Source organism: Octodon degus, unplaced genomic scaffold, assembly GCF_000260255.1.
Source record: "Octodon degus isolate 3935 unplaced genomic scaffold, OctDeg1.0 scaffold00135, whole genome shotgun sequence".
Lineage (NCBI taxonomy): Eukaryota > Metazoa > Chordata > Mammalia > Rodentia > Octodontidae > Octodon > Octodon degus.
Genome location: NW_004524711.1, coordinates 3937665 through 3952066, shown reverse-complemented (window position 1 = coordinate 3952066; position 14402 = coordinate 3937665). Strand labels below are relative to the sequence as shown.

Genomic DNA, 14402 nt, shown 5'->3' with positions numbered 1-14402 from the left:
CTTCCCCAGCTAACCTGCAAATTCAAAGGTCAGCAGGGGAAATCATTAAAGAAGAATTCTGAAAGGAGCATCCCACGCTTTGGACTACCCTAAACGAGAAAGGAAGACCATGTTCCGGGAAGCATAGGGTTCCGGGAAGCCGGGGAGGGGGCGGGCGATCGGGCCGGTGGCTGCTCGGTGCGCGGCCCTCGGGAAAGAGGATGGGCCTGAGGTCTTGAACGAGCCTTTCTGAGCCCCGGTTTCCAATGCGGGGAGGGAAAAGTTCAGAAGCAGCCACAGGGGACAAAAGCCTGCTTTGGCCAGTTGCACCGGCCGGGGCATCCAACCGACCGAGCCGGCTCTGGAGGCGGGAAGGGGCTCCTGCTGGCTCCAAGGAGGCTGAAGCAGCCCCTGCCGCCGCCCTCGCCGCCGCGCCGCCGCCGCTGCCCCTGCGTTACTGGGGGAGACCGTGCCGCTGCGACAGGGGAGGACGTGGCTGGAGCTCGAGCAGGCTCCAGCGCGCAGGCGCCGCCGAGCCCTGCCTGGATGCTCAGTCAAGGCACTGAGGAAAAAAAAAAATCAGCAATTTATAGAAAGAAGAAGCTATAGTCTGTCGGGATATCCAACACCAACAGGTAGGAGAATATACTCTCGGTTAAGTTTGGGGGAGGGGGTTTACACAGCGTGGATGAAACTGCAGGTTCTCCTGGAGAGAGCTCTCCCTGAGGTGGTGGCTTTTTTTTTTTTTTTTTTTTTTACAATAAACTGCATAATGGAAGTACATTCAGACAATGCATCTTCAGTAAGGCTTATTGAAAGCTCCATTTCTGGAAAGCCCTGCAAGGCTGAGGAATATCAGACTGCGAACCGTCGGGAGCCCTTCCCTTGCTGCTGCACAGAAGCAATCTCTCTCCATCTTCGCGTATGTAATGCATGTCTCCCCCTCCCCCTCCCCACCCCCATTATAAATCCAGGGGTGGCGGATTTCGGGTTTCGTAATGTTGCATGATGCGATCGGTATTTACCCGGGGTTGTGCCGGTGGGGAAATTAAAATCATCGAACGCAGTCCTGCCTGGACTTCCATCGGCATATTCCCCGCAGCTGAGAAGTGGCAAAGGAAACACACTTCGCGGTAACAGCAGAGAAAGCCCATTGCCCTGGTGCGGCTTCCAGGCATCTGGGAGACAAGGGGCATTTCGTTTTAAAATGAAGCCACTTGTGATTTGCAACAAAGATTACCAGTGCAAATGAGAGAAGCTTAATGGCCCAAGAAATACAGGTTCATCTGAATCAGGCAGCCACGGGTTACAAATGGAAGTGCATTATTCCTCTGGGTGTGTTTCCTTGACCAATATTTACATTAACCATTTTTAATAATCATGTGAGCTTAAAAGAGGCGAGATTTGCCCCACATGGGGGGTGGGGAGGCAAAGACAAAAGATTAAATCACATTAAATCTTGGGACAAGTTCTTATTAATTTCCAAGTCTAATGTTGAGATTCTGATTCCAAATGAATCAACAAATACTCATATGCAGCATGAACAGTGACACTTCAGTTATAAGACATATATTTTGCAGGGGTTCTTTGGATCCGTATGAACAGAGAAGCTGCCTATAAAGCACTGACAATGCTAACAGACCTCACGTCAATGTAGGTAGCCTCCTGTCTGTCTCCTATCAGCAGTCTTGTAGCTTCCTTTACAATGCTAGTGATTAATTCTTGGGCTGGCCTATTTCACAACTGTAAAACATTTTATTCATTCTCATGTATAGGTACCCAATCAAATGTATGTTCTCTAGAAGAGAGGGTTTTTTTTTTTTTAATTCATCTGGCTTAGAAGATTAAGTAAGCCAGTTCTCTGAAATCTCAAGCAAAAATACTAAAGCAAGTAATAGAATTCAAAATTAAAACTTTATTTGTTTCCCTATAAATGAACAGCTTTGTGTTAGCACTGACATCATAGCTTGTTAACTTAAGAACTGATAGCTCATTTATTTTCCAGATACTTGGATGGCAAACCAAACGGAAGCAAAGAGAAAGCATGACTGCAGACCGGATCAGCTCACTTGGTGGATTACATGTTCAGTAAAATGTATGGATCTATCTTTTCCTTGTTCTTATATCTAGATCATGAGACTTGACTGAGGCTGTATCCTTATCCTCCATCCATCTATGGCGAACTATAGCCATGCAGCTGACAACATTTTGCAAAACCTCTCACCTCTAACAGCCTTTCTGAAACTGACTTCCTTGGGTTTCATAACCGGAGTCAGCGTGGTGGGCAACCTTCTGATCTCCATCTTGCTCGTGAAGGATAAGACCTTGCATAGAGCACCTTACTACTTCCTGCTGGATCTTTGCTGCTCAGATATCCTGAGATCTGCAATTTGTTTTCCATTTGTATTCAACTCGGTCAAAAATGGCTCCACTTGGACTTATGGGACTCTGACTTGCAAAGTGATTGCCTTTCTGGGGGTTTTGTCCTGTTTCCACACTGCTTTCATGTTCTTCTGCATCAGTGTCACAAGATACTTAGCTATCGCCCATCACCGCTTCTATACAAAGAGGCTGACCTTTTGGACGTGTTTGGCTGTGATCTGCATGGTGTGGACTCTGTCTGTGGCCATGGCTTTCCCCCCGGTTTTAGATGTGGGCACTTACTCATTCATTAGGGAGGAGGATCAGTGCACCTTCCAACACCGCTCCTTCAGGGCTAATGATTCCTTAGGATTTATGCTGCTCCTTGCTCTCATCCTCCTAGCCACACAGCTTGTCTACCTCAAGCTGATATTTTTTGTCCATGATCGAAGGAAAATGAAGCCAGTCCAGTTTGTAGCAGCAGTCAGCCAGAACTGGACTTTTCATGGCCCTGGAGCCAGTGGCCAGGCAGCTGCCAATTGGCTAGCAGGATTTGGAAGGGGTCCCACACCACCCACCTTGCTGGGCATCAGGCAAAATGCAAACACCACAGGCAGAAGAAGGCTGTTGGTCTTAGACGAGTTCAAAATGGAGAAAAGAATCAGCAGAATGTTCTATATAATGACTTTTCTCTTCCTAACCTTGTGGGGCCCCTACCTGGTGGCCTGTTACTGGAGAGTTTTTGCAAGAGGGCCTGTAGTACCAGGAGGATTTCTAACGGCTGCTGTCTGGATGAGTTTTGCCCAAGCAGGAATCAATCCTTTTGTCTGCATTTTCTCCAACAGGGAGCTGAGGCGCTGTTTCAGCACAACCCTCCTTTACTGCAGAAAATCCAGGTTACCAAGGGAACCTTACTGTGTTATATGAGGGAGCATCTGTAAAGCTTTAGCCTTGTGAAACAATAACCTTCTCTGCTAAGCAATCGTGGCCTGTAGCCATATTTTGAGAAGAAATTCAAGAACGGGATCAGCAGTTATAAGGATTTGGGCAACATTCTGCAGTCTTTGCAATAGTTCACCTATAATCCTATTTCAAATCTCAGAGTGATCCTGTTGACTGCCAGCGAAGGTTTGTAATTAAGGAAGGACTGAACCACTGCCCTAAGTTTCTTTCTGTGGTTGAAAACTAGATAACGAAAGTAGCGGGTGCTAAGTATCAGTGCTAAATGCTGTGTATATCACTACTTATGAAAAAACATAAAAAAAAAAACCAAACCAATTAGCATTGGACATCTTAATAAATTAAGTTGACATGAGGTAAATGTGTTGATAAAAACTAATTTTAGAAGTTTAAAGACTTTAAACATTTCATACTATTTTTGTTTTGCAAAGACTAAACTATTTGGGGACTTAAAGTACTGTAATCCACTAAAGACATGCCATGAATTATTGGAATATCACTTTAAAAATCGCCTTGTAAGTTTGGGGGAGCATTCCAAAGCAGTATATTGGTTCCAATTAGAGTTTACTTTTTTGTATTAATACATTGCTATTTCTGAATACCACTTTTCCTTAACTACCAGTGAAATTGCTAGCATTGAACTGTATTCTGTGGTTTTGTTGATTTAGTATAAAGGTTTTCCAATTCATTTATATTTTAAAAATGCTAGATATTGGTCTGGGAGGCAACATGAATGGTACCAGCTGGTCACAACTGAGCAGTCCTAATAATGCAGAATAAACACATGTTGCCTTAAAGGGTGATCTAGTATCCTTCATCTTATTTAGCATTGGAGCAAATAGTCAAGGGCCATCAACTCAGCCATGGTCATTCATCCGGAAGTGCATGGAAGATCATTCAGTACTCTTTTTCCTTTCTCTTCACATGGTTTGAAAATTAAGGTGCACATCACTGGAATAAGGAGATTCTCTTCTGAGGTGTGCAACCCATTCTAGTGTGTTCGGAGAAGCTGGCAGTTGAAGTATGTTTATATTTTAAGTCAGCTGTCAAGAGGAGACCACAGCCTTAGTATGACATCCTGCACAATTTGTGAAGCATTTATTCTGCGGGAGGCACAGTCTTGTTTCTATTTTCTGCACATTCAGTGTATTGGTCGTTTAAATTATTTGAGTTTTAACTTGTGAAAGCTTATAATATGATTTCAGGTATTTTAGAACTACATTAGATTCTGTGAGTCTCATTCTTTAAGATACAGATGTGTGAACTTCAATATAAAGTTGCATTTGCCAAAATTTATTCGTGTAGCCTGTTAATTTTCTTGGAATAAATTTTACATTTTGGCATATAAGAATCATTTTTTTAATCTGGGAGGCAAGCACAAATTAGGAAAACTTATTTTATTATGATTTTATTTCTTTATTTTTATAGTTACTGTATTCTGGAATTGGAAATGTATAAATGATAATGAGCTGAAATACTGACATTAATATTATGTAAAAAGCATTGGTAGCTCTTCATAATCTTCCCTCTAAACTTACATGCAAGTAGTGTTTAAAAATGTAAACTTGCCTAATTGACTGATTCAGAATTTTAATATAATTATTACACTTTAATTTGTGCATAACTTGTAAGACAAATGTTTTATCATAACATGAAAAAAAGATATAGTTTTTGTTTGTTTTTTATTGTTTTATTTAGGGGGGTTTTTTGGTTGAAAAACAAGTTTAGAAATCTAGTGGGACAGAATTTCTTATTGCTATAGTACTTCTATAAACAGAATATCAGTATAAAAAAGAACAAGATAACTGAAATGTTTTCATGACATTTGAAGTTGTTCAGTTTTTCTTATATAAGGACAGTTCAAGCCATGATTTAGTGAGTACTATGGACTCATTTTTACTCCACCAAAGTTGATTAGATCTGAGACAAAGTTTAATGTGCAAAAGTGAGTTTGGTCTAGCAATAAAAAGGCTCCTAGTTGGTACTAAAAACATTATCTAAAATACAATAAAAAGATGCTATTAAGAGATATTCTGACAGCACTATGTTTCCAACACAAAATAAAATTAGAGGAAAGTTATAATTATGATAATTATGCATCAGGACAGTTTTGCTTGCAGGTTCAAATATCACCAGCAATGAATAGAAAATTCAGCAATAACTTGAGGCAGAGAGAACAGGTTTTACCAACACTCATTTCTATTTTATAGAAAACTGAAATGTGGATTAAGAATAGGAGCCTGAGGAATCAGAGCAAGAGCTAAGTGGGACTGCAGGATTTCACCTAGCTGCTTGGAGTAACAGCTTCGGTTTGTGTTGAGAGACTAGTCCCAGCAACCACTGATTGTGTCTGAGCTAGAATAACATTCGCGTAAGCCTGCTCTTGAATAACTTGGCATTTTCAGGTCAAGGGGGAAGCAGTGGATGAGACACAGGATGCTATTTGTAGGTCAATGAGTAAGAGTGGCAATCTTGCAACATGAAAGTCTAGGTCAGTGTCTCTACGACCAAATCACATGGTGTATTTTGATAACCATTCCAATACTCAGCATTTGAAAGCAGTTGATAACTAATTGAACTTGGAAATGTTACTGCTCTTCAACCAAGAAAGCTGCGTTCCCACTGGGGAATCCAACTTTCTTGTGAGAAAGACTCATTACCAGTAATCATGTGTCCCTTCTGGACTAATTCCATATTGGAGCTTAACAGTCTTGAACTGTTTTCTGGCGTATTGGAGATGTGTTTTCATGGATGTGTGTTTGCCATCTTATCTGGTTCCTTTTGCAAACAACACATTTATTTTCAAGATACTGGGCAGGGGCTAGCCATTCACTCATTGAATGTAGGCTCTCATACAGATGTGGGCTAAAGGAGACCAATAACTTGACCAGTTTCCTACCCAGGCCTCACTGACATAACATAAAGTCATTATGGTTGGAAGAAAAACGTTGGCAGACAGGATGATCTGTTGACTGAATTGTCTTCTTTAGCGCTTACATGACTAGATTTCAACACCAGCATTTTCCCCATAAACTTTAACTCGTTTGCAGTTGTTGACACATGGATGTGGCCACTTACCCACTTATCCCTGCTCCCGTGAAAACTAGCTGAATAGCTGACTCATTTATTCATTCATTCAAAAAATACCTGCTGGGCCCTGGGCTTCGTGCTGTGGGCACAGTGAAAATTTACCAAATCAGACATTGAGATTTCTCAATCTACTGGGAAAGAACCAACAAATATGTAATAAAATGAGTTGTGAGTGTGAAGGTAGTAAACATTCCTAAGAGGCAAAAGGTATTAATGGCCATAAATTGGCTGCTTTCCATTTTCTCTCCAGTGCCTTACCTTTTATGTTTACCCAGTGTTTCTTGAGATCTCCTCTATTATAATCCCTCAATTCAGAGGGAACTCCCATTCTACTCCAAGTATCAGGACCATTTCTCCCACACTTAGATGAATCACCATGCTGTGCTTTGGAACCAATTCCTATGTTGTTAATTCTATATATAAAATCACAGCAAACTTCCAAATGCCAAATCCCCCACCCCGTGTCCTGTCACTTCCATAAGAGAGAGTTCAGTTTCTTCAAGAGACTTGGAGGTGAGCCTTTCCTGCTGTACTTGAGCTTTCCTCCACACTAGCATGAGGTTGCCCTTGTGAAGTGCAGTCTGATGAAGGACTTGCTTGTTTTCATTTTAGGACTCTCAGGGGGCCTCTGCTGATGTCCAATAACAATGGGGATAATATGTGAGACTGGATATTTATTTTTATTATGAAAGCATGCTACTCCTTCAACAACTTTTATTGTTCTTTATCAGGGATATAACAAATCCTCAGTCTGTTGAAAATTTCACTTGATCCCTAAAACTTACCTCTGTTGCAGTCACAATAAAACATAATTATATAGACATAAATTTTCAGCTAAGCCATATAATGAGTTGGGTCACAACTGAGATTACTGCAGGACAGATGCAAGCAGAGCCAAAATTCTTCACTTTAGTGTGTGCCATGTGTGGCACAGACAGTGCGTCATTCAACACACATGCATTGAGCCCCACGCTTATTAATTCCATATTAAAAGTGAAAAGAGTTAAGATGATAAATGTTCATGTTTTAAATATTAGCTGAAGGTATTAATCAAGATAGTTACCAGAGTTGTGGATTATCTATGATTGCCAAACTTGTTTGGTTTTTTTGTGCAAAAGTACATTACTTTCATGTCTGTTAATATTCTCTTATACATGTTTTGAATGGATATTGCAGCGCATTATTTGTTGTTGAACTTTTTTTGCTCTTATTCTCAGCCATGGGCATGCCAGTATTCTGTGACATTCCCATTCCATTAGAAGCTTTCTTTATACCACATTAAAATAATAGAATTGCTGAATAATAGTCTGCATGGTGGTTAAAATGAAAATATTGCTTGTACAGGGCTGGATTTTTTTTTATTCTTTGCCAATAGTTAAAATAATCAAGTAAAGTTTAAGCCATACTGGAAAGGTAGGAAGATTGGAGGGCAGGAGATAAGAGCTCTCAGTCTTATGCTGCAATGAAATAGCCTGTAAAAAATTATGATAAACCTAAAAAGCTTTAACTTTCTAAAAACATTGTAGAAATGAGATGACTTTCAAAATAGGGAAGGAACTTTGGTATTATCGTTTTTTTGCCCAAAAGTTATGTCCATTAGCTTCTCAAACCCTTCGGGTTAAAAGGCTTTTAAAGCCAGTTTGCCTCTCACCATGCTAGGAGAGTTGATCCAAGTACTGAAATATCAAAGGCCCTCAAAAGAAAGCCAGAGAATGCCTTCCCTTCTGAGGCCTGGGAGAAAAAAGACCGCCAAATGGCCAGATGCCACAGGTGGTTTGAGGCTTAGAACTTCCCACGCCTGGCACTGAGCCAATCCCAGCTCTTTCTGGTGCCAGTGACATCATCTTCAGCACTACAAATGTCAACGTCAGCAGATATATGTAGATGCAGTGGTTTGTTTCCTCCATCTGAATCTAACAAATAATAAGATCTTAACACAAATATTAAAGCTGATACTGTACTGCATGCCTTGGTTGATGACGTTTTGAACAGACAATAAAGGATTGTGACATTTGCCGCAGGTCAGTATGCAAGATTATGGGATGGGGAAAGAAATCCTTTGTTACAGTATGTGGAAACTGACTGTAGTATCAAAAATATAAAAACTGAATTGATACTTGATCTTGAACATGAGGTAATTAATTAATTGCTTATTTTCATGGCTTGAAGAAAGAAAAGCTCTGACTAAATAGATGGGACAAGATTTTGTTCTTTTCTCTTCCCTGAAAAAAATATGGCAAAAGTTCATCTTCTCCAGTGAGAAGAGGAATTTTAGGTTATGTTTAATAAGCACTTTTATTTGGATGGAGCTTAAGTCAATGATCCCTTACTTTGTGCCTGCAGCAGGTAGGTTCTAGAAAATTAACTTCCTCATCAGTGAGATAGAACACTGCGAGCCAGTGCTGTGAGCCTTTTGGAGCTTTCAAGGCTAACAAACAGCTGGCACATGCATGGCACTGGCTCATCAGCACTGCTAGAACCCTCTATCCTAGGGTTATTGGGAAGATTTATGGGGCCCGTCCTTGTGGTGCCCTTTGCACCGAGTCTGGCCTCTTAAATCAACTTCATTTTTTCCTGTAATAAAGCTCACATCTAGCAGTGGAGACAGAAGCACGTTATGAGACCATGTGGTCAATGCTGCGAAGGAGATGTGTGAGGTAAGTGTGAAGAGTACACAGCCCAGCAATTAGCTCCGTGGCGGTGGGAGAGGGAAGGCCGACAGCAAAGGCAGGCGTGAAGGCAGGACGGAGCTAAGTCTTGAAGGCTAATTTTGATTGTATGCACCTGACAAAGTTAAGGGAACCACCTCAGATAGAAAGAATAACAAGATGAGTGCAAAACGAAGTCCTTCGAAAGCTCCTAGTGGGGTCAGGGCAAGGCCCCGCTAGTCAGAGGACTGTGGATGCTGGTATTGGAGCGTCCGTGCAGGAAGGGAGAACCAGCATGGTGCATTTGTTGAGAAGCATACACTTGGGAGGTTATCCCATCCTTATTAGAATGTCCTTAATAGCTCTACAGTCGTGAACAAGACAAAGAGAACTTTCTGAATCTCGATTTTCTTATCTATAAATTGGGGGATCAGAAGTAACAATAAGATTTGGAGATTAAAAGAGATGATGAATAATAGCTATTTATTAAGCACTTAACTAAGTATAAAGCACTTCTCTAAACTTTTCATATAATAACTCACTTTATTAACACAAAGAGGTGCTATTGATATTTAGACCAATTTTGAAGGCTGAAACCAAGAGGTAACTTGTAAGAGTGAGCATTATACCAGCGTAGATGTAATGTGCTCACTTTCGTACCCATCCCAGGGCAGGCACTCATAAACGCTGGCTATTGTTGTTGCTGTTGTCATTGTTATTGTTGTTGTTGTTGTTGCTGCTGCTGCTGTTAAATACAACAAAATAATCAAAGAAGGCTAGAAACTAAAGGGAATAAAGGGGTAGAGCACTACGAGGTCTCCAGGCCTTTGGCATCCAGCTCCACCTTTCCGTCTGTCCTCTGTCCTTCTCATCCACTGAAAGTCTGAAGGAACCAAAGAATATAGTAGGTTACTAATATCACTCGCTGCTTTCATGTAGGATCCTGCGACTAAAGAAAGAGGAGAACCCATCTGATTTTTCAAATGATTTTTAGAAGGACACTGCTCTGAGTTTAAAAGTGGGTTATACAACTCACACCAGGTGGACAGTTTTACCTAGATGTGGCTGCTATTCTTTAGTACTGTATCAGTGTTGTCGCATTTTATAAAGAGGAGAGATGAACTAGATGACTTTTTGTAAAATGTGTAAGAACTTCTCGTGGAGTCTATCAAGCCTGCCTTTAAAGTTCCACTTTCCAGGGACACCATCCCTAGTGAGTGCACCAGCTCATTACACTGTTGCTCCTACTCTGAAATCTCTCTACAACCTTTGGTGATGGTGGTTTTTAGATCTATACATAGTAAAGGATGATTTAGCCTGAGTACAAGCGTTAACCCTTAAGTACTACTTACTTGCTGTTAATGCACCACGTAGCACCCACACTTTTCCAAAGAGTGACCAAGGGGCAGTTATTTACATACCTGGCCACTCCTTCTCTGCATTTCTGTGCAGTTCTGTTGCCCTTGCTTTCACATAAGCTGAACAGCATTCTTTCTATTTAACCTCTTGGGTTACGAACTCCTATATCAAGGCTAGTTCGTCTTCTGCTGTCTTCTGCCCTCCACCATGGTAGGGTCTGTGGTCTCAGGAAACATAGTTTCTATTTCATTACCCTGTACTGTGGGGCAAAAGATGGCGGGCTGGAGATTCGGAACTGGTTTGCTGATCAGCTACAAGCCATGGTCAATTCACTCGACCTTTAGCTTGTTCTCTGTGTAATGCAATTCCTCTGGCTTGGAAAAATCTATAGTTTGTTTATTTGGGTCATGAATGTTTCCAGGACATGAATGCCATGGTTATTCTTAATCAACATAGATTTCCACAACTAGCAGCGCTTTCCTGAGAGTCACTACCTACGTAGAGTATTAAAATTAGGTTCCTATCTAAGCACCTGTGGGCCCAAGCTGATTCCAGCTTGTTGGTTTTCACCCTAGAGAATATCTATATATAGCACATTAAAATTCTCTTTCTCTGGGCTTTTGCTTTATTCATGTGCTAACTTCATAATAGCACTTTTAATTTTAATCAGGGAGGCTGGATGCTCTGCTTCCATTGCAAATGACCAAATTATGGATATTTGTGCACTGTTATTCCTTTTTATGTCCTCTCCTCAATTATAAATAATTCATGGCTTTCTTTTAGAGGGAACCAAATCTGCTTCAAGTTGCTAGATCAAATGCATAAAACAAAATATAAGACGATGTTTTCCTACCTCCACATTTTGTGATTTCAGAATCACCCACTTTAGAACAGATATTTGATAAGCACCTTGGCTGTATAATGTGCAGAGTGCTTAATAAATTCTTTAATCAAATCTGTTATTGGCTTAGGTTCTAGTCCTTAAGACTTGTAAAGTGGGCAGAAGCCTACTTTTTTGTAGTTGCTACTGCTGTGCCTCTCATGCATGAAAATGACATTGGCTGTTAATGCAAACCAGTGCAAACCCATTTTCTTATTATTCTTAATCGTATCCAAGGCTTAGATTTAAATGGTTGGATTAGTGGTGCATTTTAAATTTACAATTCTGATTTATAGCAATAAAGTGACTTACTACTATGAATATACCTTTTTATATTTTCAGTCTTTTGGCTTATTGACTTTTCAGAAAACAGACGAAGTTATTATCCTTTATAGGTAAGTTACCTATACCTTATAGGTAACTTTGAGCTATGTATAAAAAATTGGGATGCAAGCATGGGAAAATATTCATGCACCCTGGAATTCATAATTCAGGGCAGCAAATGTTCCCAGTTTCACATGGTCGTGATATATCTGCAGTGCATTGAAAATTCGGTACAATTACTGCATCTGTGCTCCTGAATATGATGCGACTCAGTGCCCCGATGCAGAAAGAACCTGTGTTCTCCTCTGTGGTGCTGGCATTGGTCATGCCTGGAGGTCCTGAGCACTTTCTTCAGTGCCTGAGTTCCGGTGCTTTGTACTTCTGTCAGGAGCATAAAGCAAACCTGTCATTTTCAGGAAGGAAAACAAGAAGATAGATCTTCTTTTTACTGTATTAAATCTTGCTAAGGAAAATTTGTTCTCCGTTATACCTTCAGATCAATTTAAACTGTAGGCACACGACAAAATACATTTTCATAAATATTCAGCCAAATAGTGAATAATTATGATCAAGTATGGCATGTTCATTATAAAGAATGAGGAGAAATGTACAGATAACTGGAGATTTAACTTACTGCCTTGGCTACTTCTGTAGAGCAGAAGACAGAAAACAATGTACTTAAACACATTTCACTATTACCAGGAGAAACCAGCATGCTAGTGATCATCAAAGAGAAGAGACATACAAAATAAAAAAGAATGGTAGGGTTGTTCTAGTGATAGGAACCAGTGACATTTGAAAACAAAAGCAAGCAAACAAACAAAGGAACACTTATGAATAAGACAGTTTGAAAGGATCAAGTAAAAAGTGAGGCCAATTTTTAAGTGGCTTAGAGTGTGACTGGACTATTTTAAGAACCTCCAGCACATATTTGTACATCGGATCAAATTCAAAAGGCATTAAGGTCTTTTATGATATAGTTGTTTTGATTTATGCAGATTATTTTCTCATTCTTGCCTAGATTTATCACTATCTCATACACACACACACACACACACACACACACACACACACACCCCTCCCCAGCACAGAAGTGGAAATATTTATATACTGGAACAGAAAAACAAAATTATAATTTGAGAACATTTTCCCACTTATTGCCATTGTTACTAACACTGCCTGTGTTCCACTTGACATGTTCATTCAGAAATTAATTTCAAAGCATGCAGGCCTGGGATGGCAGAATACAAGAGGCATAGGAGAAAGAAAAAGAATATGTAACCAAAAATTTAAATAGGTATGCCCTCTTCTGTGTCAATGAATATAGTAATTTTTGATGGAAAATGGATTTAAAGGCTTTTTTTTTTGTTTTGTTGTTTTTTATGAGGTAAGTGTTCAGGGTCTATAGGGTGTTCAGGGTCTCACTACTAGATCAGACTCATAGTGATTCTCCTGTTTCTAGCCTCCCAAATGCTGGATTACAGGAGCATCCTACCATGCTCAGTCTCAATCACTGTCTCAGCACACCCCGGGCCCCGCTGGCCTTGGGGGTCAAACCCTGGCCCCTGCGCCTGCTTGCTGGTGCTTTACTCCAGTGAGCTATTCGGCCGGCCCTAAAGGTTTTCTTAATGGTGAGCAATTTAGAGCTATTCATACCTTTTCACTAGATTCCCTTGTGCTAATTTCCGGCAAATGGCCTACATGAGCAGAGACTGTATGACATTTTTATAATTTTCGCAAAAACATGCTAAACAATATTGAAGCAAGGTGTTCAAGTTTTAAAGACATAATTTTATTTTATAACATTCTTTATAGTGGAAAATAGTCACAGATCAGATGCACAGGTCCTTGTATGAATCAAGAATAAAGGATATCTCTTAATCTGTGCTATAATATAAAGACTTGTGTTAGATTCTAACAAAATCCTTAATTGTGGCATTAGAAGTGTCATAATTTAGAAGTCAAACTGTAGTAAAACTTTTTTTTATGCATTTGATACAGGGCCTCACTACGCAGCTTGGACTGGTATGATTCTCCTGTTTTCAACCTCCCCAGCGCTGGGATTACAGGTGTACACCACCACACTTGGTTTTGGTGGCCAGCTTAGTGCACCATGGGGCAGAGCTAATGTGGCATGTTTTGCTGGGGATCGAACCCCAGTCCCTGTGCTTGCCTAAGCAAGCTCTTAATCCAACTGAGCTATCTTGCCGGCCCTTGCAGTAGAACTTTTAAAAGGTATACACATTGGCACATATTAAAATTTAAAGAATAAAACTGAGTTTGAGGGTTGGTGAGATGGCTCAGTGGTCTAAAGCACCTACTTAGAACAAGTTTAGCAAAACACATGGACCACGGTTCAATCCCCCAGCACCACATGCCAGCCAGCCCCGCCCCCTGGTGGGCTGAGCTGGCCACACACATACACACACAAATAAACAAATAAAAACTGAGTTTGAGTTGCGCTTACCGAGTATAAATAAATATTGTCTTAATATGAGTGTTTTATATAATAAATAAAATTGTAATTTATAGCCTGGAGTAATCCAATTTTTATTAGTTGGCTTGAATGCAGTAGTTGAGAAATCCCTTGAAATATCATGAAGAATACACTGTAATTTCATATTTCATCTTTTCTATATCAAGAATACTAGCCTAGTAGCAATTGAATTTTAATGTATATTCAAGTATACTTCAGAATAGTTTTGTTCTGCCTTACATAATTTATAAATGCTGTTGAGTTTGGTATGTGAAGGTACTTTTTTATTGTTTTTATCATGATAGTTATTTTATTTTCATGATAG

General features: G+C 40.1%; 1 protein-coding gene across 3 annotated transcripts; it reads left to right on the top strand.

The window, feature by feature from the left end:
• Positions 1-9: 9 nt before the first annotated feature.
• On the top strand, positions 10-4597 carry Gpr85 (G protein-coupled receptor 85). Of its 3 annotated transcripts, none has more exons than XM_023701395.1 (4): positions 426-614; positions 783-901; positions 1560-1632; positions 1985-4540. In XM_023701395.1, exon 4 carries the CDS (start codon positions 2155-2157, stop codon positions 3265-3267), a length of 1113 nt encoding a protein of 370 aa, XP_023557163.1. In that variant the 5' UTR covers positions 426-614; positions 783-901; positions 1560-1632; positions 1985-2154; the 3' UTR covers positions 3268-4540. The 3 variants fall into 3 exon arrangements, with proteins under 3 accessions (XP_023557165.1, XP_023557163.1, XP_023557164.1); XM_023701396.1 differs by having other exon boundaries at positions 759-901; XM_023701397.1 differs by lacking the exons at positions 783-901; positions 1560-1632 and having other exon boundaries at positions 10-614; positions 1985-4597.
• The last annotated feature ends 9805 nt before the right edge of the window (positions 4598-14402 follow it).